At 42.0% G+C, this 23,548-nt stretch overlaps 2 protein-coding genes across 2 annotated transcripts in view; one reads left to right on the top strand and one right to left on the bottom strand.

Moving 5' to 3' along the window:
• Positions 1-13,131, bottom strand: part of ptprga (protein tyrosine phosphatase receptor type Ga) — a 144,897-nt gene extending 131,766 nt beyond the window's left edge. Inside the window, exon 1 of the mRNA XM_047026615.1 lies at positions 12,606-13,131. Coding sequence (XP_046882571.1) covers positions 12,606-12,690 — 85 coding nt within the window. The 5' untranslated portion in view covers positions 12,691-13,131. The remainder of the gene's footprint in view (positions 1-12,605) is intronic.
• Positions 13,132-14,591: 1,460 nt separating this feature from the next.
• The window catches only part of fhit (fragile histidine triad diadenosine triphosphatase), a 126,686-nt gene continuing 117,729 nt past the window's right edge, over positions 14,592-23,548 (top strand). Inside the window, exons 1-4 of the mRNA XM_047026022.1 lie at positions 14,592-14,629; positions 16,224-16,282; positions 16,939-17,036; positions 21,654-21,733. The gene's annotated coding sequence lies outside the window, so the exon portion shown is untranslated. The remainder of the gene's footprint in view (positions 14,630-16,223; positions 16,283-16,938; positions 17,037-21,653; positions 21,734-23,548) is intronic.

Here is a 23,548-nt window from a genome sequence, read left to right as displayed (position 1 = left end):
ATAAATCCAATGAGGCTGGATGTTTGTGTGCTGGGCGGGGTGTAAAGTACTGATGAACAGGGACCAGAGTTTACAATTAGTAAAGTGTAATCTTATTTTAGTGTTACTGACTGCTTTTTAATTGTCCTTGGATATCAACTGTCAGTACTGAAACGTCAGACAGATCTAGCAGCAGTGAACGCTTCGTCCTCTGTCTCTGAGCAAACATGGCTGCATGGCCAGTTATGGTGTAAGAGGCCAGTTGGAACTGGCTACTTTATGTTCCTCCTTCCTTCTTCTTCCACTTAGTCACGTGACCACATCGTCTGGTTCCAAGCCCAAAGGAAAGCCCCTATCTGCAGGCTCCACTCTGTTGCTAGGCTCCGCCGTCTGCCCTTAGACCAGCTTCAATCACACATCACAACAACAGGGATCCTTTCAAACGTCTCCAAAGGGCTCCGTTCCGCCAGTCTCTGGAAGACCAAGAGATCCAAGACCAAGGTGGGGTCAAGTTGATAAGGCACTCGGTAGATGGTGGAGAAGATGCCATGCCAGGCACAGGGGCTCCAACTTCTGATCTGATCATAAAGTCTAGGTGCCCAGCACATGATCCAGACACACAGACACACAGACACACACACGCACACAAACACACACACACCAAGTTAACGCCCAAACTGTTATGTGTCTAACTCCTATAAAGTTTCCCACTGTGAGGCGAAAGATCCAACGCTCTATCAGCTGCATACATGACCATCCCACGGCGCCAGAGTCAAATGCAGAAAAAAAATATATAATGAAAAAACCAAGATAAAGACGATAAGCCCGAAACGGCCACAGCAGTCTCATGAACAGAGTGCACAATCCAGCAGAGACAAGCAGCTTAAAGATGGCATTTGTCTTTTCAGATTGATAACTGTGTCTCTGGCCGTTCAGCTTACACTGGGCTGGCTTGGGGAGATTAGGAAGGGAAAATGAAAAAGCCTATCATGCCAGCAAACAGACAAATATAGTGTGTCTATCAGTGTCCTGAATCCTGGACTAGATGCATTCCCTGAAGATTACTGATACAAACTACATAACATAGGGTGGGGAAAAAACCCTAATCCCCAAATAAAACACACGCAGGGACCAGGAATCCTCTAGTCCTTAAAACTCAAGAACATCTACTGTCATACAAACAACAGACACTCATATACATTGAGAAGTTTAGACAAAAGTATGTTACAAAACAGCATGCAGTAATGAAAATTTGATGAATACAAGCACAGGCTTCTTTTGTTCATGATGAAGCGTGTCTTGCAAATGGCACTCAAAAGGAGTGAGTGTTGAACGTCTATAAAACACATCTTCTGATTTAAGACTGTATATTCATGATGTATTGTCTGAAGTGTCTGTAGCTAAGCATGGCCCTGGGTTTAGACAACTGCCGGTAGTGTTAAGTGAAACAGAGTGAACTGGTTAGTGGAACATTCTCCAAGCAACATCCATATTATAGATGGGCTGGAGGGAATACTTTGAAGTGCCTTCATTCATATTATTCCAACTGTAATATCACTGCTTGGTTCTTAAGACTTCCAACAATGACATTGCCCCTTTGCTAAAAGCTGTTCTGATGGTGCAAACTGGGGGAGTGCTAGCGCAGAAAGACGGCGTGATGCATTGGGCAAAGATATTCGTGGGTTAATCGACTAGACAGCCATTCGGTCATTTTGCCCTTGGTCAACTTTGATTTGTTTGTCCCAAATGGTCTCCCATCATTCTGCAGCTGTTGTTGTTGTTAGGACAAGTTCAGTTACAGTACACACAAAATGTTCTGATGGGATAGATGATCAGATTGGTATGTCTGCCAGGCAAACTCCAACGTTTTCAAATGAATCTCTGAATCTCTACATTATGTGTTTGGAGTTTTCTTTCCCCGAACGGTGTTCCTCCTCTATAATAGGGTCATAGTTGTGGCTCTGTGTTGCAGGGAGCATTCAGAGTCTTATATTATCATTTGACTGCTCGACCTGGAGCGGAAATCAGATGATATTTTGTTACCAGCCATCTGCTGTGTGGACAAAACACTGAACCTGCGACACAAGGGAACAAAGCTTTGGTGCGTTTCCCTGAAATGCCTGATTGAATGATTCTCCCACTCTGTACCTCAATAAAAACATGGTAAACATCTTACGTCATCTGTTCCTACACTCTGCTTGAATATGAATGGATTTAACACACTGAATCCTATCCTATTTTGACAATGGGGGAAACAAGGCATATATTGTGTGCAAGAAATCAGACCCAGCAGTCCTAATGGCGATGTGCGGCAAAAGAAACAAGCCAACTACATGAAAAGACTGCTGTGCCCCGACTTAGAATTGCAAATCTATAAATATTTGAATTTTGATGAGATGGGGAGGGGTGTGAAAGAGGTTTAGAGGCAAGGACTTTGTGTGCGTGACTGCGGAGAGGCAGAAAGCAAGGGGTCTGTCTCTCTGTGTGTTTCTGGTGGTTTTGGGTAATAAGCCCTGCAGTCATAGCATAGCAGGGCTGGAGCCAGGGTCCCTCTTTAATGGTAATTACATTTTCCTTTTGAAATGCTCGTCCGACGCCTGTCAGCATGCTGTCATCACGAAGATCTTCAGAGTGACACTGCCTGAGAGGCTTTGCATTGGCTGAGCACCAGAGACTGTGGCCTGGCAGGCACGAGAGAGGGACAGCAGAGGAGGGGGAATGAGGATGAAGAGGTTGTGAGAGAGGAAGAGAGTGAATGAAGGAGTGAAGGATCTACTGCTCTACCACAGACACAGAACATTGTGGCAATGAGACTCAACATTGTGTTTTTTTATTTTACAATTAAATAAATACATCTTAACCAAGTGTGTAAGCCTTGATGTAAGTAAATATGATGCCACAGTAATAGTTCATAATTTCTACTCACTGTATAAGACCTAAATATACCCCCAAAAAGAATGATTGCTGATTATCAAGGCTCCCTTTAAGACAGAGTAACGTCATGTGCTGTTGAGTGATTCAGACAGCTGCTTTAGGAGCAAATCATTTTTACTGGGTGACAAATTTCTATGTTAAACCTTTTTCTGTCAATAAACTGGATTACATCTCTTGTCATTTGCATCAGACTGACATTGCTGTGACTACAGCTTGTTTGTGGCTTGCTCTGACATTCAGAAAGAATGCCACTACAAAGGGTGTAGCTCATTTGCCTGCAAGACAAACTCATGTTGATTTGATTCAATGTTTGTGACAGAAGAAAAGTATTCAAAAGCTTGAATAAGGCAGGACCGGAGTCCACTTTAAGGAAAGGTGGGAACCCGAGTGCACGTTCCTTCCGTCTCCACAGAGTGTGCCTCAGTGTGGCACCTAGAAAGCACTCTAGGAGCGTCAGGCTTGGCCGGTTTCCATTCGATTTCCCCTGCGGGTCATCCATCGGCCCAGGGACGGGCGAGAGAGAGAGCCCAGCCCCGAGGTGATTAAGGGAAGAAAGATGGCTGCAGATCCGGTGTAAATCCAGAGGGGTTTCAGGTGGAACACAGGCGCTTGTCCACCGATGAGGAATGGGAACAGGCCTGGCCCAAACCTGCCTCCACTTGCTGCTTTTAAGCCCAGTACCCTTTTACAGTACAAATCTGAGGATTGCGGGGGTGTAGGAGAGGAACAGGGTAGCAAGGGATGGTGGAAAGAGAGCAAGAAGTGTGGGGGGGAGAGAGAGAGAGAGAGAGAGAGAGAGAGAGAGAGAGAGAGAGAGAGAGAGAGAGAGAGAGAGAGAGAGAGATAGATAGATAGATAGATAGATAGATAGATAGATAGATAGATAGATAAATAGAGAGAGAGAGAGAGAGAGAGAGAGAGAGAGAGAGAGAGAGAGAGAGAGAGAGAGAGAGAGACCATGGCAGAAATTAGGAATAGTTTTTTGGACTAAATTATAGTGAGAGAGAAAAGAGCACCATAAAGATTGAAGAGTTGGAGAAAGCAAAGGGAGTGCTGCGAGGTGACAGGGAGGGAAGGATGGAGGGCAAGGAGAGAAAACCCACAAGCCCCAGGAGTGATATTAAGAAGGCCCATCTGTTGAACATCTGGTCTGAGAAGCCCCACACCTCCTGCACCCTGCTCAGGAAATCTTACATTTAGCCCCAGAGCCAATCACGAGGCCAGAACAGACCCCTTTTAGTGAGATGGATGAGAGAGATGGAGAAATGGATATGCATTGTGGTTCCGTTTTCCTCTCCACTGCACACCGTTCAAAACACAATGGTGGCATGCAATATTCACACATGGGGACCCCAATCATAACAAACGGCGATAAATCTCATGTGAGAAAAAAGAAAAATTGGAGATAAAAGAGAAATCCAGATGAAGACATGAAGAACAAAGATGCACTTCCTGATTGATTTCACAGCAGTGCGCCTGACAACTTCAGAACTCCCCCCTCCCCCAAGTAATTGGACTTAATGTCACCCAGTCCCTTTCTCCACTCTTTGCAGCACTGATTGTTTTTAATACTCACGCTGAGGATGGATTGATTGCCAGCGAGCAAACAGCCAGCATGGCTTTGGTGTCCAGTTGTGCAAGACAGCCTGTGAAGCCAGTGCTGTACTATTCTTTCGGTCCTTAAACGAACAGTATCAATTTCCGGCTCTCTTCCGTCTTCGTGGCTTGCCTCCTGTGGAGACCAGTCATGGCGCTGGGTGCCATGTCCTCATCGTTCTCTGTCAGAAACCAACGAGAGGAAGGCATGCCTGATCCGCTCGCCCCGCCGAAGCCACCCTCATGAAGAACCCCGGGGCATATTGACACCCAACACAGATGGCACCAAGAAGTCCATCTTTCATCGACTGACGACTCCATAAGAGGAACAACGGGGATGCTCATGTAGAACGCAGGATGTATTGATGATGGCGGGGGGCGACGGCATAGATACGCCTCGAAGTCAGAGGAAAAGGCCACTGTATTCAAATGGAAACATAACTACTGCTCTCCAGAAGAAAAGGGGAAGTGGAGGTTTCTACTGACAAAACATATGCAATTCTTACCTAAATGTGACATGTCACAGAAATCAATGGGGTTCCTTTTATAACCGCTAGCTCCGATCTTCAGCATACCCTGCTCATCTCAGGACGCAGTAGAACCACTGTCTTGTTTTCAACTTCCTGTCTTTTCAACTGCCTCTCTCCATGTCACTCAGTCCCTGACGTGATCTTTAGAAAAAGGACTTTAACAAGCAGAACAGTTCTCCGACTCGCAAATCCGACCTCAGAGGGGAATAGCAGCTAATGAATTTTATGAGATTATTAATGAAAGACATGAGGCCCATTGATCGCTCCAGGAGATGAAGGGTTTCACAGGGCTCTGTGTGGCTGGCCTCCACCTTCCTGACTGGCAGGTGGCCGGTGATGTGTGAAGCACCCAGGAGGCCCGACGACCAGAGTTTCTGTCAAGTAGCAAAGCTTTGTGCATACAGCCATCACAATGGGAGGTTGGGATGATTGTAGTCCTCAGTTTACGTGTGATACAGTGCTGTTCAGTGAAAGCGATGATCATGCTTCCTTAACGCACGCTAGGTAGAGGTTGGGTTGGACTTGGCTGGACATGGCACAGCAAGAGAAGAAAACGAAGACAAATCAAGAAATAGAGACAGATAGTTTGACTGACAGAAGAAAGAAAGAAAGTAAAGAAGGGAGCAAAGGGCAGAGGGATGAAAGATGAAGGCGATAGGGGCACGATAGAAGAGAGGGCATTGTGGTTTAACAGCCTCCCCAGAAGGAAGACAAATTGGGCTGCTCAGCCGGCTCTGGAGGAGCTCTGTGTCCCAGCCTCTCGGAGGAGGAAGCTAGCGTCTCCCAAGCATTAAAGTGGAAAAACCAACGCCACTGCAAGAATTTAATGAGGAGGGCTCTGCATTGCTCTCCACTCTCCGCCCCGCCACTGACTCCGTGACACAACACTTCTTGGCATGTGGTGATTTTCTCTCTTTTTTATTCCCTGTATTCTTCTCCGTTCGCCAGGGAAATAGAGTGAATATCAAGGCTGTTACCAGCCCAGGCCTTCTCAGTCACCCCGCTGTAGCCCTAATGCATTAGGACTGTGAAAATGGCATGCCACATCTCAGTGACTATACTCCCCCGGAAACACGACTGCATTACACAGTTTATCAAATCCACTGTAAATTCTTAACCAACACCTGTGGGACCTCATCTACCAAACGCCAGTGACATGGATAGTGGCAGGGAAACAATTCAATCAGATTGGTTTTGTGAAGAATATTGTCAAGTTAAGGGAGCGGCTATGCCCAGTGACTGTAAACTAAGATAAGCCGAACATCCCTCCATTACACAAAAACAAAGCAAGACAAAAGGTCTAAATGTAAACTTTACATTTTCAATCGACCACAACCTATACAGTATCTGACTTCAGCAGAAATAAAGCAGATGCCAAGCAACTGCAGTAAGGAGGCTGAAACGCCCTTATTAAAATGTAGCAGCAGTCTGAGGGGGAAAACAACAAAACCAACCTTGCAGCAGGTTTGGATCCTCTTTGTAAATATTTGATGGAGGTACAAATCATGGGCATCGAGTTAGGAGTGAAGGCTTTGACTTTGGAACTGACTGAGTGAAGTAGTACAAGTCCAGAATCGATGAAGTCGAGGTGAAGAGAAAAATTAATTTAAGAGAGGCAGGCAGAAAAAGTAGCAGGCAAGGAGGTCTGGAAAAAAGGGAGGTGTGATGAATGAAGTTTAGCACTTTTCTCCCCAAGGTTTGATTGAGTGGCCAAAGAAACACTCTGAATTAATGTTATCAATAATCTGGAGTAAGCACATTCAGAACCTAAACTGAATTCACAGTAGTATAGATCATGTCATACTTCTCTTTACGTTCAACTTTTTTTTCTGTATGATTTTCCTATGCAACATGGAGCCATTGTCACAGTTGGTGACATTTTGATCATTAAGAGAGAAAGATGACCTGCAGCTGTTCCATACACAACTGTGTAGAAGCACGGTGTTGCCGAGCACACAAAATGTCCCCTTCTGTTAGTATTTTGAGACCCATCTAGTGGTCATTTGAACCCTGATGGAGAGTTCTCTGGTAAATAAATGTGCATTTTGTTGCTGTTAAGACCCCTTGTGAGATCCTCTTAAAAGCTATATAGACACTGAAGGTGTCCTCAGCAGTTGGCATATTGATGCTGACTTTGAGGCATAATTAATTATTAATTGTTTAATTTATCATGCAAATGCCACACTTCACCGAGCATAGAGAAAAGAAAGGACTGTGGAGAGATCCTTGACATGGAGAATAAATATGCTATTCTTCTTCCCAACTTCACCTTAATCTGACAAGATCCCCTAGATCCAGTGGTGAGAGCACCAATTCTAATGTGAGGGCCTGCAGGACTATAAGAGCAGCTTAATAGACATGCCCTATGGTAGGCTGTGCATTAGAGGGCTAGGTGCAGTATCTCCTCATAGGGAGACGTATACTCAATTTGCAATGCAGCATCTCGTACATTTAACGAATAGCTGCAAAAGATTAGAAAAAAAGGGACCAAAATCCAAATATAATTCCTATGCAAACAATGTGCTAGTCGCTCTCACAAAGAAAGTATTATATTGCACAAGGTCACTTTAACTTGAGCCAAGGAACATTCTCCATTCGAAAAGTAAAAGAATTGACTGAATAAATAAACAAAACAGCCAAGGTATCTCAGAGATGGCAATCAATAAATTCCAGTGGATTCTCAAGAGCTCACTAACATCTTGGAATGAGCCACATGATACACATGGCAATGTGTGTTGCCATGTCGACCACAGACATACTCACATGCACTCTGCGTCTACAGTGATTAACATGAGCCCTTATCAAGGTTATCCTCTAATGACCGTTGAGAAGTAAAAAAAAAAATACAAAATAACAATAAAAAGTTGCGGCCTTACCTCCGTTTATTTATCTCCCCTTCCTCCTCCTGTTTCTTCCGTGTCACCATGACTTAGCCTCATCAGCTGCCACGCTCCAACCGCCTGTCAGTCTTCTGTGTTTTAACGCTGGCCGTCCCTGCGCAATGACACCCTCCCCTGGCACCGCTACGCTGAGGGGCGGGCAGAGGCACTGGCACCCAAGATGTCAGACTTGTATCAGACCCCCGATCTTGCTCTTTCTGTCTTTCTCTCCCTTCCCCCTCTTTGTGTCTGATCTCCTTTCTCACAGCAGGCATCACTGGTGTGCTATTGTCAATTTCATTTACCACAACTCAATGCAATGCAGGTCAGTGAGGACTGGCAGCAGAGCTTAAGGGAAGAGGTAAAAAACTGTTAGTGGTGGTGCTGGTAAAGGTTCAATAGAGCCCCAAGACAATCTATATAGGACAGACAATGCTTTGATCTTTCAATTAAAGAACATGAGTATTCTGAAAGGAGGTTCAACACAGCATTTTCTTAACTCCAGCCAAATGTTGTGCTATCCATTAATATCAAGAGTTATATAGAAATAAAGTACAATATCTGACCACTGACGATATCTTGAGTTCAGTAAGAGGACAGGCGTACCAGAACCATTACCCGGACATTATGCTTGAGGCTCTTCAAAAGCAGACATGTGACTAAAAAGTATGATGGGGGATAATGTACACCCTGCCTGAAATGTTCCTCTCAGAGACCATGAGATTAGAGAGAGAGAGAGAGAGAGAGTGAGAGAGAGAGAGAGAGAGAGACGGGGGGGATTGTTGAGTAGGAAACACGCTAAGTGAACCGAAGCACACTGGAAGCAATTGGACCAGTCGACAAAAACAGGGAGGAGAGCGGAAGGAGAGAGGGAGGGAGGGATGGTGAGAAGGAGGGAGTGAGACATAGAGTGAAAGTAATTCAAAGCAGCCAAAAGGCAGACAAGGAACCAGAAGTAGAATTCTAGAACTTTAAATATAATTATGGGAAACCGCCCACCCCTTTCCATTCAAAAAGATCCAGACTTGATTATAACAGTGAGCTGGAACAAAGGGAAAAGTCGACAGAGGAGCCCAGTGTGGAACGAAGCGGTTCTTATTTTCAGCACTCCATTAAGCCTGAGAGCTATAGCAGGGAGAGGGAGGATAGCCTGGAATCTTCCCAGCATGGATCGCGTCTCCCAGCAGTTCCATGGGCATCGTATCTTATGAGGCAAAAAAACTGATGAGAAACAGATTAAAACCCCACTGGGCATGGTTAGCTGAGCAGAGACACTGATCAAAAGGCTATAACCAACTTCAGCTCTTCATATTATGTGCTGTACTGCATGCTTATATTATCATCGTAAGTGATATATCTGTGATTGTTATAGTGTTATTTACTCTGTTCATTCTAGGATGTTGTGTATTGTGGTTTGTAGCACAAGAGCTAAAAAGGATCCCAAAGGTTTGTTTCTGACCCACAAGCCATTTCTGCAACATTCAAACATCACGCAATAGGGTGACATAGATGTTCTAAAGAAAAAGCTTTACTAAACATAAAAAATGTAGTACAAAATCATGAGGCAGGATCCACCGAACAGTATCATTCACTGTTGCTACGTGTCTGAATCTCACCGTATCTTTTAATCAATCTATGTGGGGGTGCCCGGTGACGATGACAGGCCCAGTGATAACACGACCTGAGCTGCTCCGGCCAGATAATAGCCGGTTGTCGGAAAGATGATGATGATGATAATGTTGTTACTGGATGCCAAGAGCATTTCCAATCCTCCTTAAATGTCAACTTTTCCTATCATTTGCACGCCATGCCAAAGACTCAGCAAGGCACCGTCTGCTCACATGGATAACATACAGTGTTTCCTTTGCTGGGATTTTAAAAAATTCCAGCCCTTACATAGAATTTCAATAAAGAGATGGTACTTATTTTTTTAAAGAAGGGATGGATAGAAAGACACAAAGAGAAACAGAGACAGAGAGAGAGAGATGGAGAGAGAGAGACAGAGAGAGAGAGATAGTAGGGACTGAAAAGATCGGCAAGTATTCTGTTTTTGCGGGGCTGGGAGCGACAACATGCATTCATTTCACAGCGAGGCGTTACAGAGTGAAGGCCGAACATCTCTTTGTTTGTCTCTCTGTCTTGTGTTAACCCTGTGACGAATAGGAGTTGTGGTGACAGGGATGATGTTCTGTTCCTCACCTGGATTTAACGCTCTCACAAAGACTGGGAGGGATGCCCTATGGACGCAAGAACCTTCCGAGTGACATCACGCACTTTTCATACTTCGAGTAGATGTCTGTCTGGCTCTGCTTACAGCCGACCAGCCAATGTTGACGCGGATGTCTTTCACAGCGACAGAACATGACATCTTCTGCCATTTGTATGACTGTTTGGTGAGGGGACATCATGACATTAAAGTAGAGTTGAGTCCAGCTATTATATCGAGCATTGAAATTTGAAGACATACCTGCCATGTCATTGTCATGCTGCGTACTGTACACTAACAATGACGTTTACAAATCCGAATTGCTGAGAGAGAGAGAGAGAGAGAGAGAGAGAGAGAGAGAGAGAGAGAGACAGAGAGAGAGAGAGACAGAGAGAGACAAAGAGAGAGACAAAGAGAGAGACAAAGAGAGAAAGAGAGAAAGAGAGAAAGAGAAAGAACAGTAGTAAAGGAAGTGGAGGGAGCTCGTGGCAGCATGTATTTGCGGTTCTGTGACAGGGGCTTGTTCCTCAGACATTCATCCCACCTCTAATGCAACTCCATTCCCCTCCTGTACAAGACTGCAAATATACAAACACTTCTCCATCCCTCCGTTCATCTATAGCTAGATCCCTCCATCAGCCTTTTTTCTGAAAAGTAGTCTCAGTTTTGACTGCCTCTCTTAAGTTGATTTCTCTGCAGATTTGTGATCAGATGGAATGGGTAATAAGATGTAGGGGTGAGCTGAGTCAAAGAAAAGAAAAGTGAATGCTAACAAGGGCCCAATCCCAACCGAATACACTAGGGCTTCCATCTCCGGGAACTACACTAAAAAAGCTGGAAAGGACCCTATGTAATATATAACATTGCAGCATTCACCAATTGAAGTGTTCTTTTTTTGTTTTTATCAAAACGAACGGAACAGCTCAGATGGATATGGAAAGTTTTCAATGCCCCCATTGATGCTAAAACACTCTCTTTATCAATTTAATTCAAAAAGCTAGCTACACTGATATGGCAACACATTTGCATGCATGCGTTGATAAAACAAAGTGAATAGTGAAAGTCTATTACAGTCGCACCCACACACACACACATCGACATACGCAAAGCTACCATAAAAAAAATATGAAGTTCAAAGACACATTCCATACATTTGACTTCAAACCACTTGGTCGTCCTTAACCACTGGTGTTTTATTTTCAGGTCAACTCCTTTGGATAAATTAAAATGCATGGGAAATGCTAGCACTGCCCGTTTATGGCCACAATAATCGAAAGATGCTATCTCAAACATTTGATCAAAGTTTATTTTCTAAGAGTATTTGCCTATAAATTAAATATTTGGAATATTTGGAAAATATATATTTGATCAGTTGACGAGAGTTAACGGAGGCGCAAAACCACCTGGAGAAACGGGCTGAAAATCAGCGATAGGCTACATTTTGCCAGACCTGCTGTCATCTCGAACTCTCTTGAATACTCTCTTGCCACTATGTCAAGGTCATCCAAACTGAGACTGAAAAAAAATTGCATTAGGGATGCAACTCTGTGGTTGCTGCACGTCTACATTGTCGAAGAATAGCCTAACTTATTAATAATGTATCTGTGATTGAGCTCATGCTCCTAAACCAGGATCGTGGGCTACTAATTTGAGCAGACATTGTTAATTTGAAGTCATAATAGTCTAGTGCATTAATGAGAACGCCAACGCACAAGGAGATGTATATACACATCTATAGGCTACAGTATCTGTAAAGAAAAGACATTCATAGGCTATATGTTTTAAATTGACCGCGTAAGTAGCCTATAGTAGCTAATGGTTATTCTTTAGAAATTGTTTAGCATGGTCGCCTATAGAACAGGGGACATTGAATGTGTGCCATTGTTGGTTTACTGGATTCTATATCAATATTTTTGTGTCTTCCACAGTTGGATCACTGTAGCTTAAGTGGTGCTTAAGTGCGATGTCAGTTTCAATGTAATGTTTAAGGATTGCGAATTTATCGGTTATACATTGATCATATTGTATATTGCAATATAGGTACTCGGCTACTTGTTCTTTTCTGCCCATTGGATTCGTAAATAGCCTGTAGCCAATTAAATCCTAACAGTTTGGCATTGGCTATTGCGAAAAGAGCTACGGGAGACATGTTATAGGCTACATAAAATACAATTATTTTATTGTCCTCAAGGTTTGAAAAAAACATCCAAGAGGGTCTGCTACATGCCTACAATTTGAAGCCCCATCCTTAGTGCAAAAACAAATCTAAGGGACATGGGGCTTCGTGTTTGAACGGCTCAAGTATAGCGCACGGGGTAAACCGCTTATGCTTTCACCACTCTGTTAAAGTACTTAGCATTATTATCATGTTTCACTTTTGTGGAAATGGACATGATGCCTTTGGCTTATCGGGATCAATGTCTGTTTCTAACATTTGAGACAAAAGAGAGCAAGACTTTGGGAGAAAGAAAAAAAACTTACCGGGGTGGCAGTCTGCCCTTAGGAGCACGATTGCAGGCAAAATTAAAGACAAGATCCACCAACACGATTGCAGTAGCCTCCGCATGACAATATGAACATCGAGAGTAAAAAGGGCAACTGTTGAGTTATCCTTCTGTTCAAATACCAACGCCTGCTGCGTAAAAGCAGCGCGAGATGCTGCTAAAATCGGCTGCGCCTGTTCAAGGGAATTTTCTGAGATAGAACGTCCAGGAAACAGTCTTTAGGCTACTTCTTAAAACCTTCTTCCAAACAGCTTCTTAATACTCCCAAAGAAAAACATGACATTTAGGAGAAACAACGTTCAAACTTGTTTGATTTCATTTGTGGTTAGAATAGGGATATTAGCAGAGGTTCTCTAGTAGCACTAGTCCATGCAGCGCAGAGCTGCAGCAGCAGCGATTTTTGCGAAATTGAAGGAATTGTTGGAGCAGCACTAGAAGCTTTCCATTCTTCCATCCAGGAAGTAGCGTGCGAGGCTGAAGTCTGGCAGAGACTTTAAAACATGCTTGGAAGAGTAGGCAGGGGATAGAGATGGAGAGCGAGAGGGAGAGCGAGAGGGAGAGCGAGCGAGAGAGAGAGAGAGCGAGCGAGCGAGAGCTCTCCTCTGGATCCTAGCGCCGGGGAGTCATCATAGGCTACGCTCAAAGATGCCCATACTGTTTTCCTTTTCCCAGAATATATGATTATTGATGCATTAAAGAAAATGAGCACAAACTTCAAATTGCATAGGCTACCTACCCTGTGCCGTAAACAAGAGTCAGACGTGCTTGGATTGGAGCAATGAGCGGTTTAATTTCATATTATAATTTGAAATTACTGCCCAACAATCTTTCCATACAGATTTCTACATTTCATTTCATAAATCTGTTGGTGGGAATAGGGTGACAAAACACAAAACCATAACGTAGGCTTATGATTGACCTAATGAGAGATATCCCTAGTCAAAAGTGAGCACAATTCAAAACGTAGCCTATTAAAAGCGACTACATGTTATACACCGAATGCAGTTTACATGTCGCTTTAGAATAGTCGATGTCAGTGCTTCATGTATTTCACCGTATAGTCTACTTTATAAAATGTGTACATTTGAGTTCTTAAAATCCCCCAAAACCAACTACCCTTCCACTATGACGTTCCCCCAAACCTTTAACAATGCAACAGATTACAGAACATGACAATCTTCAGGGGCAATATAATGAATGAATAACACCATGAATTAAACGCTCACTTAAACAGACAGACAGACGTGATTTTGGACCACTTGCCATGGGTGAAAACGAATTGCTTAGCAGCTGTAAGGTTTATGGGGCTATTTATGTAGGTTGTAAACTGGTTGTCAGAGCAAAAAGTTTTCATTGTCCATCAAATGTCACTCAAAGTAACACTTTGTCATGTAAGCCACAATTTAGTATGGTCCACTGTGAGTAATTAATTGAAGTGACATTAATTGATTTACCGTCGTGCAGTTGTCTACAGGAAAACATAATGGCTCTTACTGTATTATTACTCTAAATGTCAGTCACAAATCATATGAAATCATTGAATATCATGCAACGGGTGCCTGTAGGCCTATGTTTGAATTATTAATGCCCATGCATGTACCGTGCATGTTTCCTAATTATATCACAGTTCTTTAGTGTTCATTCTAACCGAGCAACCTGCAACCGACATACCACTGAAACAAGAGCTCATCAGAAGGGACATACCAGGCATTTCCATTTTGGACATATAACGAAACCCCGTGTAAAATATGTTTGAGCGCGTTTATTTTATATGTCACGAAATACGTTGCATTGGCCAAGGTATTTATCCCTTTCACAAAATTCTTGAACGCGCGTTTGTTTTGTCGGTTGTGCTTAATTACCCCAAAATATGCATTATCTTTTTTTAACAAGAAAAGAACTACATTTCCCATAAAACACTGTGGACGTGCGCTGTCCCAGACCCGGAAGGTAAGCAAAGCTAGTTCCCCTTCCCTGCAGTAACCTTTCAAATGGAGCATTGTAAGGCTGGAGTAAAATGTTAAGCTATTGTGAATTGTATTACGATGTTTATATTTAAAACTACGAAATATTTGTAGTAGGATATTGATGAGAGCTAAATTAATGTTCGTTTTAAATACAATGTTTGCATCTCCAAAGTAATGACTGAAGAAGCTTTAGCTTACCAAAGTCATAGTGGATCAAACCCGCTAGTCGTACGGGATCAGTCAGCAGTAGACTAGGCTGTTTACATGTGGTTAATTTGGGGATAGATGTAAATGGTGTATGGCATGACTGAGCTTTGGAGAGACCCTTTGAACGCGTAATATGCTAATTATATTAGAGGCAACTTGGCTCTGCTCGTGCGTCAGAAAATTAGCACAGTATGCAGTCAGCTACTGTTGTCAACCTACTGAACCTCGGCATTATTTTCACGCTAAAGTTTATGTCAAGGAAAATGGTAGCCCATGCATATTACAATATCTACATTGTATTGACTCAACCACAACCACAACAAGTGGTTGAGTCAATAGGATTAGAAAGATTGTTGTTGTTGTTAGTAATGTGATCCAATGAGCAATTAGCTGTAGCATTTACTCCAAATTATCAGGATGGCCCTGCTGATACTATACACTGTAGGCAAGCATATAGGCCATGCCCAAGTTACTTGAATCTATTTGAAGTAATTTCACTTAGATTGTCTAACTGTGCGTTATCTTAAACACCATTTGAGGGTAAATGTATTGAGCACCATAGGGGTCCAGGAGTGACCAGCTGGATTTTTTAATTTGCAGAATTTGATTAAATACATTTTAATTATCTCAATCTCAGTGGTGCAGTTTGGGGATGTCACATGGCTCATTTATATAATGGGTACCATCTGTCTTCTTAGCAAAGATGGAAGAAGAAATAAATAAATGAACAAGTTGGGCCCCCTATTTTCCTGTGTCCCGTCTGTAGCTGTGGGCCTTCACCGGGTGCAGTGCTGTAAACAACCAATACATATCATGGTTGTTGATGATAAAACTTTATTGAATTGAGTTATACAGACTTTTTGTCCATCATAAATCAGCTAAATAACTTGGTCTATTTACCATATACGTTTAAAACTTAAAAAAATGTTTTAAACCATTTTATATTGTACTATTTTACAAACGTTTAAAACAAGACCACAATATGATTTAGCAACTGGGGGTCATTGATTGATATTTGGAAACATTTGTTTTGCATTTCATTTAATGAAACATTTAATTTAGTTGTTGAATTAAAATTATAGTTATGATAAATTTAGTTTTTTTGAGGGGGAGAAGTTTTAAAAGTATTAGCAAATTAGCATTTGACCCGTCCTCCCAATACTCATGCAATTTGCATATAGTATAAACAGTGTGGATGAATATAACAGTAGCATTGGCCTTCAGTGAGAGCCTTCTACCTCTGCTTTCTAACCATGCATTGAGATCTACGGACAGGGATGCATAATGCAAAAGAACTGGCATCAATTATGCACCATTTATTCATGCCACGGTGATACCTAATTGATTTGATTCTCTTTGCTCCATGTATAATTAATTGGGCATAGACCTGTGTTCATTTCTCTTCTCCTATGTTTTCCCAGAGAGCGCTTCGTTCGTCTGGAGCGTGTCATCACTCGTGCTCAACAAACATGGATCCCATGTAAGGGAGCTTTGTAGTTGCACAATATATTGTATAATTGTATACAGTATAATTGAATTTGACTATGAAACTATGATGGTATCAATACCAAGCACAGGATAAAAACATAATTGTTTTAGGGTAAAGACCATACATATAATCATAGTATTACATGTACTTGGCATATTTCCTTGCTCTAGTCAGTACTCTATTCAGGTCAGTGTTCGCCCACTTTTAAAGTCAAGCGACCTAAAAATACAAAATAAAAATACCAGTTGAGGTTATCCAGCCATCTCTGACTTTTTCTTGAGTCCTTGGATTTCAGAAACGAGAGCAGGAGGAACTGAGGGAGTGAGTTAAGAGTGAAAGAGAGAGTTGCAGTGCTGACAGCAAGAACAGTTCCTCAGTTCTAATTCTGTCACTGTCACTTGTGCAAGTGATCGTGTGCGTGCGTGGGTGCGTGCTCATGCTGCCTCTGAGGTCAGGCAGAGTGTGGCAGGCTCAGGCAGAGAGAAGACCTGTCGAACGATTTCCCCTTGGAGGTCACAAGGTTGCTGCCAAATCACTAGGGATTCTTGGCCAGGCCCTTTAGCAGAATATCAACTCTCCTGCATTGTTCACATTCCTCCCACATTTACATGGCTTTTTGTTTATGATGCTTTTTTTCTTCCGTGCAGGTAAAGAAAGGCCATAAACAAAACCTGACAGCCATCCCCTCAGCATCAACACACAGGACCCTCTGCTTTGAAGCTCAAACAAGAAATATCCCACACAGGTAAGCACTTAAGAAACGTTACTGTACGAGTAACTTGTACGTCTACTGGCCATCTTTAGTAGTCTGTATCATGTTAGTGTTGTGTTAGTGTTAGTGTTGTCGCTGCATGGGGTCTTAGACTACATCAATGTCTGTGGAGACCAAACAATGGAGCAGAGCTCCAGAGCATGGTACCCACTGTATGACAGTCATGTATCCACGCTGTAGTTCTTCTGTTAATCTGATTGGATACAAAGGCCCTCATTCCCAATCACATTAGCTAGTTCGGCATGTAGTCAGTCTCTATCACTCTTAATCCCTTTCGATACCAGCAAAAATGTTCCTTTATCAGATTGGGCACAATGGAAAAATGACACCGGGAGATAATTGGCAGTATCTGATTTGGAATGGAGTGCGAAGGGGAGAGGAAGGGGTGAATAGGAGGAAGTGGAAGAGGAGGAAGTGCAAGACGAGAGCTGAGGTGGAATCGTCGATGTATGGAATATGAAATGAGAGTTAGAGGTGGGGATGCTAGTTTCCGGAGAGGGTTTCAACAAAAAAAAAATACTGTGTGCATGAGTTAGGCTGTTCTTGCTATTGAAAATGACTTCCTGTAGTAAGCCTGGGGATAATCAGAGATTTATTTCCAACCAGACTCAAATGAACTAAAATCAGTAGTACATATTTTAACCTCTATTTTACATATTAAATCTTTGTTTCACCTCTAAGAACCTTGTTTTCTTAATCCTTTGATGTATAGCCATTGTTGACGGAAATGGGGCAGTGTTTTTGTGTTGCCGTAAATCATCTCCAGTGTCCATCCTCTCTAATGTCAATTCCTCACTTCATCTGGTGGTACTGTAATACTCCTCTTTCACCACTGGGGACCTCCTGTATCATTAACATTGATGAAAACAACCGGCATACATGTCATTTAAACAGATGTGATAGTGCAATGTATAATTTCAGGTAATCTGTGTTTTGTTTACCAGTTTTTGTTCTGTCACAATAAGGTACGACTGCAAATTCACAGTTGATACTTTAGCCTCCAATGATTGCATGTTTTAGAGACCCGATTTGTAAAAAAAACAAGACGGGCAGCACTATGAAATGCAGTCGTAGATCCTAGCGGCAAAATGTGTCATGTGACTGGCAATGCATTTGTAAAACTCCTCTTTTGATGTTACTCTCAGTGATGTTTTGTGCCTTGGTACTTGTGCTACTCCCCTAACTCATGTGACTGGTTCACGGGTGACTCATTGTGGGTAGTTGATATAGTATCTTATTTGTGCTTGATCTCCTGCAGCTGGTAGATATGCATGGTACAGTGAACAATGGTAGGCAGAAGCAGTCTCAGACAATGCCACATTTCTTTATATCACATCAAGAACCTGTATCCAGAGGCTGTGCAACAACAAGTGCAACAAAGCACAAATAATTGCATTTCTTAAAATGTAAAGTATTACTTATTTGGTTGCAAAAAAAAGTAACTTAATTGGATTATAATGCAAGTTGATAATTGGAAATTACAGTCTAAATGACTGGATCTATCTTGCATGTTTTTGATGGATGTATGAATTGAACCAACCTCAGTTTTGTTCTGTGTGGAGGACCAACTAACAGTTGTTTATCTCTCCAACTTAATAGAGAATCATGAGGCAGCTGTGCCTCTGCATACATAACAATGTTGTTGATGTTTTGATCCCTTACACAGTTTTATGAGGGCACCTATCAAAAGCATCCATACACCCACTATTAGCACTTTTGGGAATTACATCTACATTCATCAGAACAGCAGAAACTGAAGTTTTTGACTTTGACGTCACATCACTCATTTTATTGGAGGTTTGAACAAGGTCATCCAGCATCTTACTGCCTTCGGTTGAGTTCTGTTGGGCCCAGTCCAAATGTTATGCTGCTGTCTCTTCGCTCATTTATCAAAATATCCAAGTTTACAGCGTTCGCTAACGGCTTTGGAACCACACAGTGTTGGAGATAGATGACTTTTCTTTTGCCTTTTTTGAAACATTAGAAGTTTAAGAAGACAACGTTTCACACCCCTGTTCACCAGTACATTGTTGTGTCAATGTCTGTTTCCCATGATGATCGGTGCTACCTTTATATCATTTATATGAACTTCACCTGTTGTGTAATGTTGTTTCATACATTATCAGGTAGCTGATTGGTTGTTGTTGTTATGATGTTTGGTAATACCCAAGAGGAAAGATGAGAGGTGATTGTTATGTTGGTAAAACTGCTGTAAGTGCTTATCTCCTGCCTGCTAATAAAACCCTCTCATCATGACAATAAACCATGACTAGCACGTCCCGTGCAATGTTGACTATAAATTAAGAACATACACTCTTACATTAATATCTAAGTGTTAAAAGGTTAAACATGTGTTGTCACAATGTCTTCCATGCCAACATTAGTATTTGTAGGTTAGTTCTAATGAAAATACATCACTATGCTTTCTGTGCCAAGTAGACTCTCATACAGCACTTACTGTCATGGTTAATAGTACAGGGCAGGAACTGGCAGCTCTCCTGATCCAATTTATTAACTACAAGCAAGAGAATCAACAATATACAGTACTTTTGGAGTTATCACGTTAATTGCCCTTTAAATGTCGCATGCAAGTAAAAAGGGAGTCAAAACAAAGAAACAAAAACATGTCATTTTGGATTTAAAAGGATTGTATTATCTTAATTTAAATCAAAAGTATGGTCACATTCTTTTAATGCCACCCCAATAATTAAGGCAGATGTGCTATGTTTTTTAATTCTGCATTTGGTCAGCTTTGGAGGGCCCTTGCTATTACTTGTAACTAATTCAATTGACTCGCTGTGTGTGTTTGTGTTTTGCCTAAATGAGATAGATAGTACTACAAGTATGCCCTAGCACTATTTTGGGGGGTTTATATAGAGTTTTGTCAGGTTAATGGTATGCGATTAGACATTACTGATTGTAACGTAACGTTGAAAGACCCCAGGTGTTTGTTTAGACTCCTCTGCTGTTGCTATGGTCTGGGCAAAGCTGAGTAAGAATCAATAAGGTGTTTTCTTAACATAACTAAATATCTTATGTACAAGTTATTTATGCATCGTTTTTTCTGAACTTTCTTTTCCAATCATCTTTTATTGATCACATTTGAAATGCAGCTGTTATTGTCTGTTCATAAAATGTATGTTAGCCTGAATGTAGCTTGCAAGGTTGTCATTCCCATCGGGGTTTGCTACCCATAACATGTACATTTTTATTCCTGACTTTTTACCTTGGAGGCAGTGAATAGAATGAACAACCATTACAGTCCCAGAAAGACCATTTTCTACTTGATGGCAGCTCTCCTGAGAATTTGCCCCAATTGAAGTGACGGAGGGGGTGAAAAAGTGTGCCCAGTTAACACGAAGAGTGATCCGACTTGATGTATGCTTAACCGTTCTCCTTCCCTCCGTCTCTCTACCTCTCTCTCCAACTCTCGTCGGAATCTGCTTTTCTCCATGGGTGTCCTCCTTCCGTCACTCTAATCAACCCTTTTAATTACCGTCACTATCAGTGGACCCACGCCTCCTTGTCACCTCTGGGAGACGGAGCCTCTGAAGAGAAGGAGGCCGGGGGCTGCGGCTGGGAGTTCCTGGGGGAGATGAAGACAGGGCTCGTGCCTTCCTAACACAGGCCTCTGCCAGTCAGCAGGCGACGGTGCCAGCTCCCATCTCCCCCTTCCCGCCAGGCTGCTCCAGAGATGTTTTGATAAATGGAAATTTCACTGCAACTTTCAACCCATCGTCCTCCTGATGAAGAGCAGAGACTGGGGGTATTTGGGCACATGTTCAATCAACGCTCGCCCCGAAAGGATTTGTCCTTGACACGGGGAAAAAATAAGTGCACGTTTGTCGTCTCGTTCATTAAAAATGAACACAGACCTGAGAGACTTTCCAAACACTGCAAGATGGGTACCTACCAATTTTGCAATACTTTCGTGGATCAATGGACTCCATTTGATGTTTTCACTTTTTATCCTCTTGCTGTTAGATATGGATGTTAGATGTTCAATCAGTCTTTGCTTTCTTCACTACACCTTTCATGGCTTTCTACACGGTACACATACATAATATTGTTATTCCAACGTTATTTTTATAAGCCTTAGTGCTTTAATTTGACACAGATTTGCCATAATAAATACATAATGATGAAACCTAAATTATAGAAGCATTTAGGTAGGTGTGAGTAAATATTTTATCTTCCGCATGTTGAACCAAGTCTAATTTCAATCATTTATACCATTTGTTTGCCATAATTCAAGCATTGAAACGAGGAAAAGATATAACTAGTTTTGTTAATTGGTGTGTTACATGCAAACTCTGATGTGATATCACAGTTGATACTGTCACTGTCATCTCCACTCAAGAGAATGTGCACCAAAGGTAGCTGGAGCACACTGTTTCAATTAGGAAGTGACTTCATTAAAACAAGTTGACAATATCCATACTCTTGTATTTGCTTGCTCTTATGAAGGTGTGCTATCTTTCTCGAGGCTCTGGCACAACATGTTTTTTATAGACACCAACACTGGAGGTGTGTTATTACATTGATTTGGCTGTGATTAATTAAATCTGCTTTGTTTCCCCCTTCTTTAAGGTGCACCGGCCCTCATCCTTATTTCAATCCTTCGCTACATCCTTCTTTAATTACCCATCTCAAAGCCAGTGAGATTGAAGGTAAGTGTATTTATTGTATTGCTCAGACGATAAAATTGGCTCGGTGCATTGATTTTTCCCTTCCTGTCCTTTTTTAGGGATGTTAGCAAGTTGATTACTGATAGAGTGGACAGCAGAATTGTGTGCTGTTTACACCCTCTTCTTGCATGCTGTTCCAGTAGTAGACAGTGGAAGTCTGATAAGAGCAGCCTTGTTGCAAAGTGGTTGCTGCCTGGGAGAAGGTTCTTGCTGTGCTTCACCGCAGTGTTGCAGAATGTTGCTCCTGCACACCAAGGAAGAGTTATGAATACAAACAGGGATTTCTGACTATTGATTGCAGTCACCTGCATCTCCTGCTGTTCAGCATTATATGATTTATTCTCTATCCAATTGTTCTCTTGACTATCCTTCCTTCCTTTCACTGTAATGGTGTCCTGATTAATGTTGTCCCCTCTATCCTCTACAGCAGATTTAGGGCAGTGAAAAGTATCCCAGGCAACAGTGGTATACTTTAATAGTGACCCACAGTTTGTATGAATTACTTTAATTTGCTTTTGCGCATGCTGGTGACAGTGCTGTTTTGTAAAGCCCCGTATCTTAGTAACAGGTTCAAATGGAATTGGACTCATCCTCTCTCTCCAGCTCTCTCCCTGGCTCTTACAGCTCTGTCGACATAGAAAAGACTGATTTGGTAGATAGGGTACACTAGCATGTGATGTTGCCCATGTTTTCTTTGCTGCACACTGTGTGCTACAGCAGGTTAAATCAGCATTTCAGTGCTGGTCCAGATATCCAGCACAGTGATCTTCATGGGCAGACTGTAGCTTGGCTTGCTATAGCACAGCTGGTGTTGAATCCTCTAGTTGTCCAGAGGGAGCAGTTTCCTAAACCAGCACGGGTGGACCCAAGCTTAGCCATAGCACTGCAATACACCCAGTCAACAGATGTTTGATTTGGGCAGCATTCCGCTACAGCAGTGGATCTTAACCTTCTTCAATGTTTTATTTTGCCTTGGCTAGCAAATCAACACATCTGGCTGCTAGTTCAGAGGCAAATCAGGCCTGTTACCCTCAGGAATGAGGCACTGATTAGGCTTTATCACTCATTCGACTCATTTTGTTGTTGATTGAGTTTAACAAAAAAATATGTGGTGGGGGGGGGGGGGGGGGGGGGGGGGGATCAGCATAAGTATTTATTTTTTATTTATTTGAGTTTGTATCAATAATTGCTCAAATAGATCTGGAGTGCTCTCGACATGTTTAATTCAAGGAACAGTGCAACAAGATGGCATGCATAATTATCATTAATTTGGTGAATTTTCCAAATTTCCCTCATGTGTTAATGCATTTCAGGTTACATTTTACTATCGCAATGGTATGAGAGAGGTTCTTTCCCAGGTTTTTAATTGTACCTGGCTCAGTTGGAGTCGTTGTGGGAAGGCATTTGTTGTTTGAAACACAAAGAGAAATTACCTCCTACATATGCAATTACTATAATTTAGCATATGTCCTAAAACAAAAAACAAGTTTCTGTAAAACACTGTATCACATACGTTTTTTGATGTTCCTCCATTCAATATATTTTGACATGATAATTAACCTACCTCTACTCCCATTGAGTCATGGGCAGTCTCCAAAGGTTTTGTTTAGGCTTTTTCCTAAAAACCTTTTTCCTAATTGCATTTAGGCTACTCAACCAATATTCTGAGTTGTGCTCTATCAATTGGCAGAATTGTGCATTAAGAGAGATGACTTTCTCAAAGTTATTATTCATCAACGTCAACAACCTCACAATTTGCTGAATGCTGTCAAATGACTAATAGCAGACCACTGGTTT

The sequence above is a fragment of the Hypomesus transpacificus genome, chromosome 9, assembly GCF_021917145.1.
Source record: "Hypomesus transpacificus isolate Combined female chromosome 9, fHypTra1, whole genome shotgun sequence".
Taxonomy (NCBI): Eukaryota; Metazoa; Chordata; class Actinopteri; order Osmeriformes; family Osmeridae; genus Hypomesus; species Hypomesus transpacificus.
The sequence above is the reverse complement of the archived record's forward strand: the minus strand, read 5'-3'. Positions and strand labels throughout refer to the sequence as shown.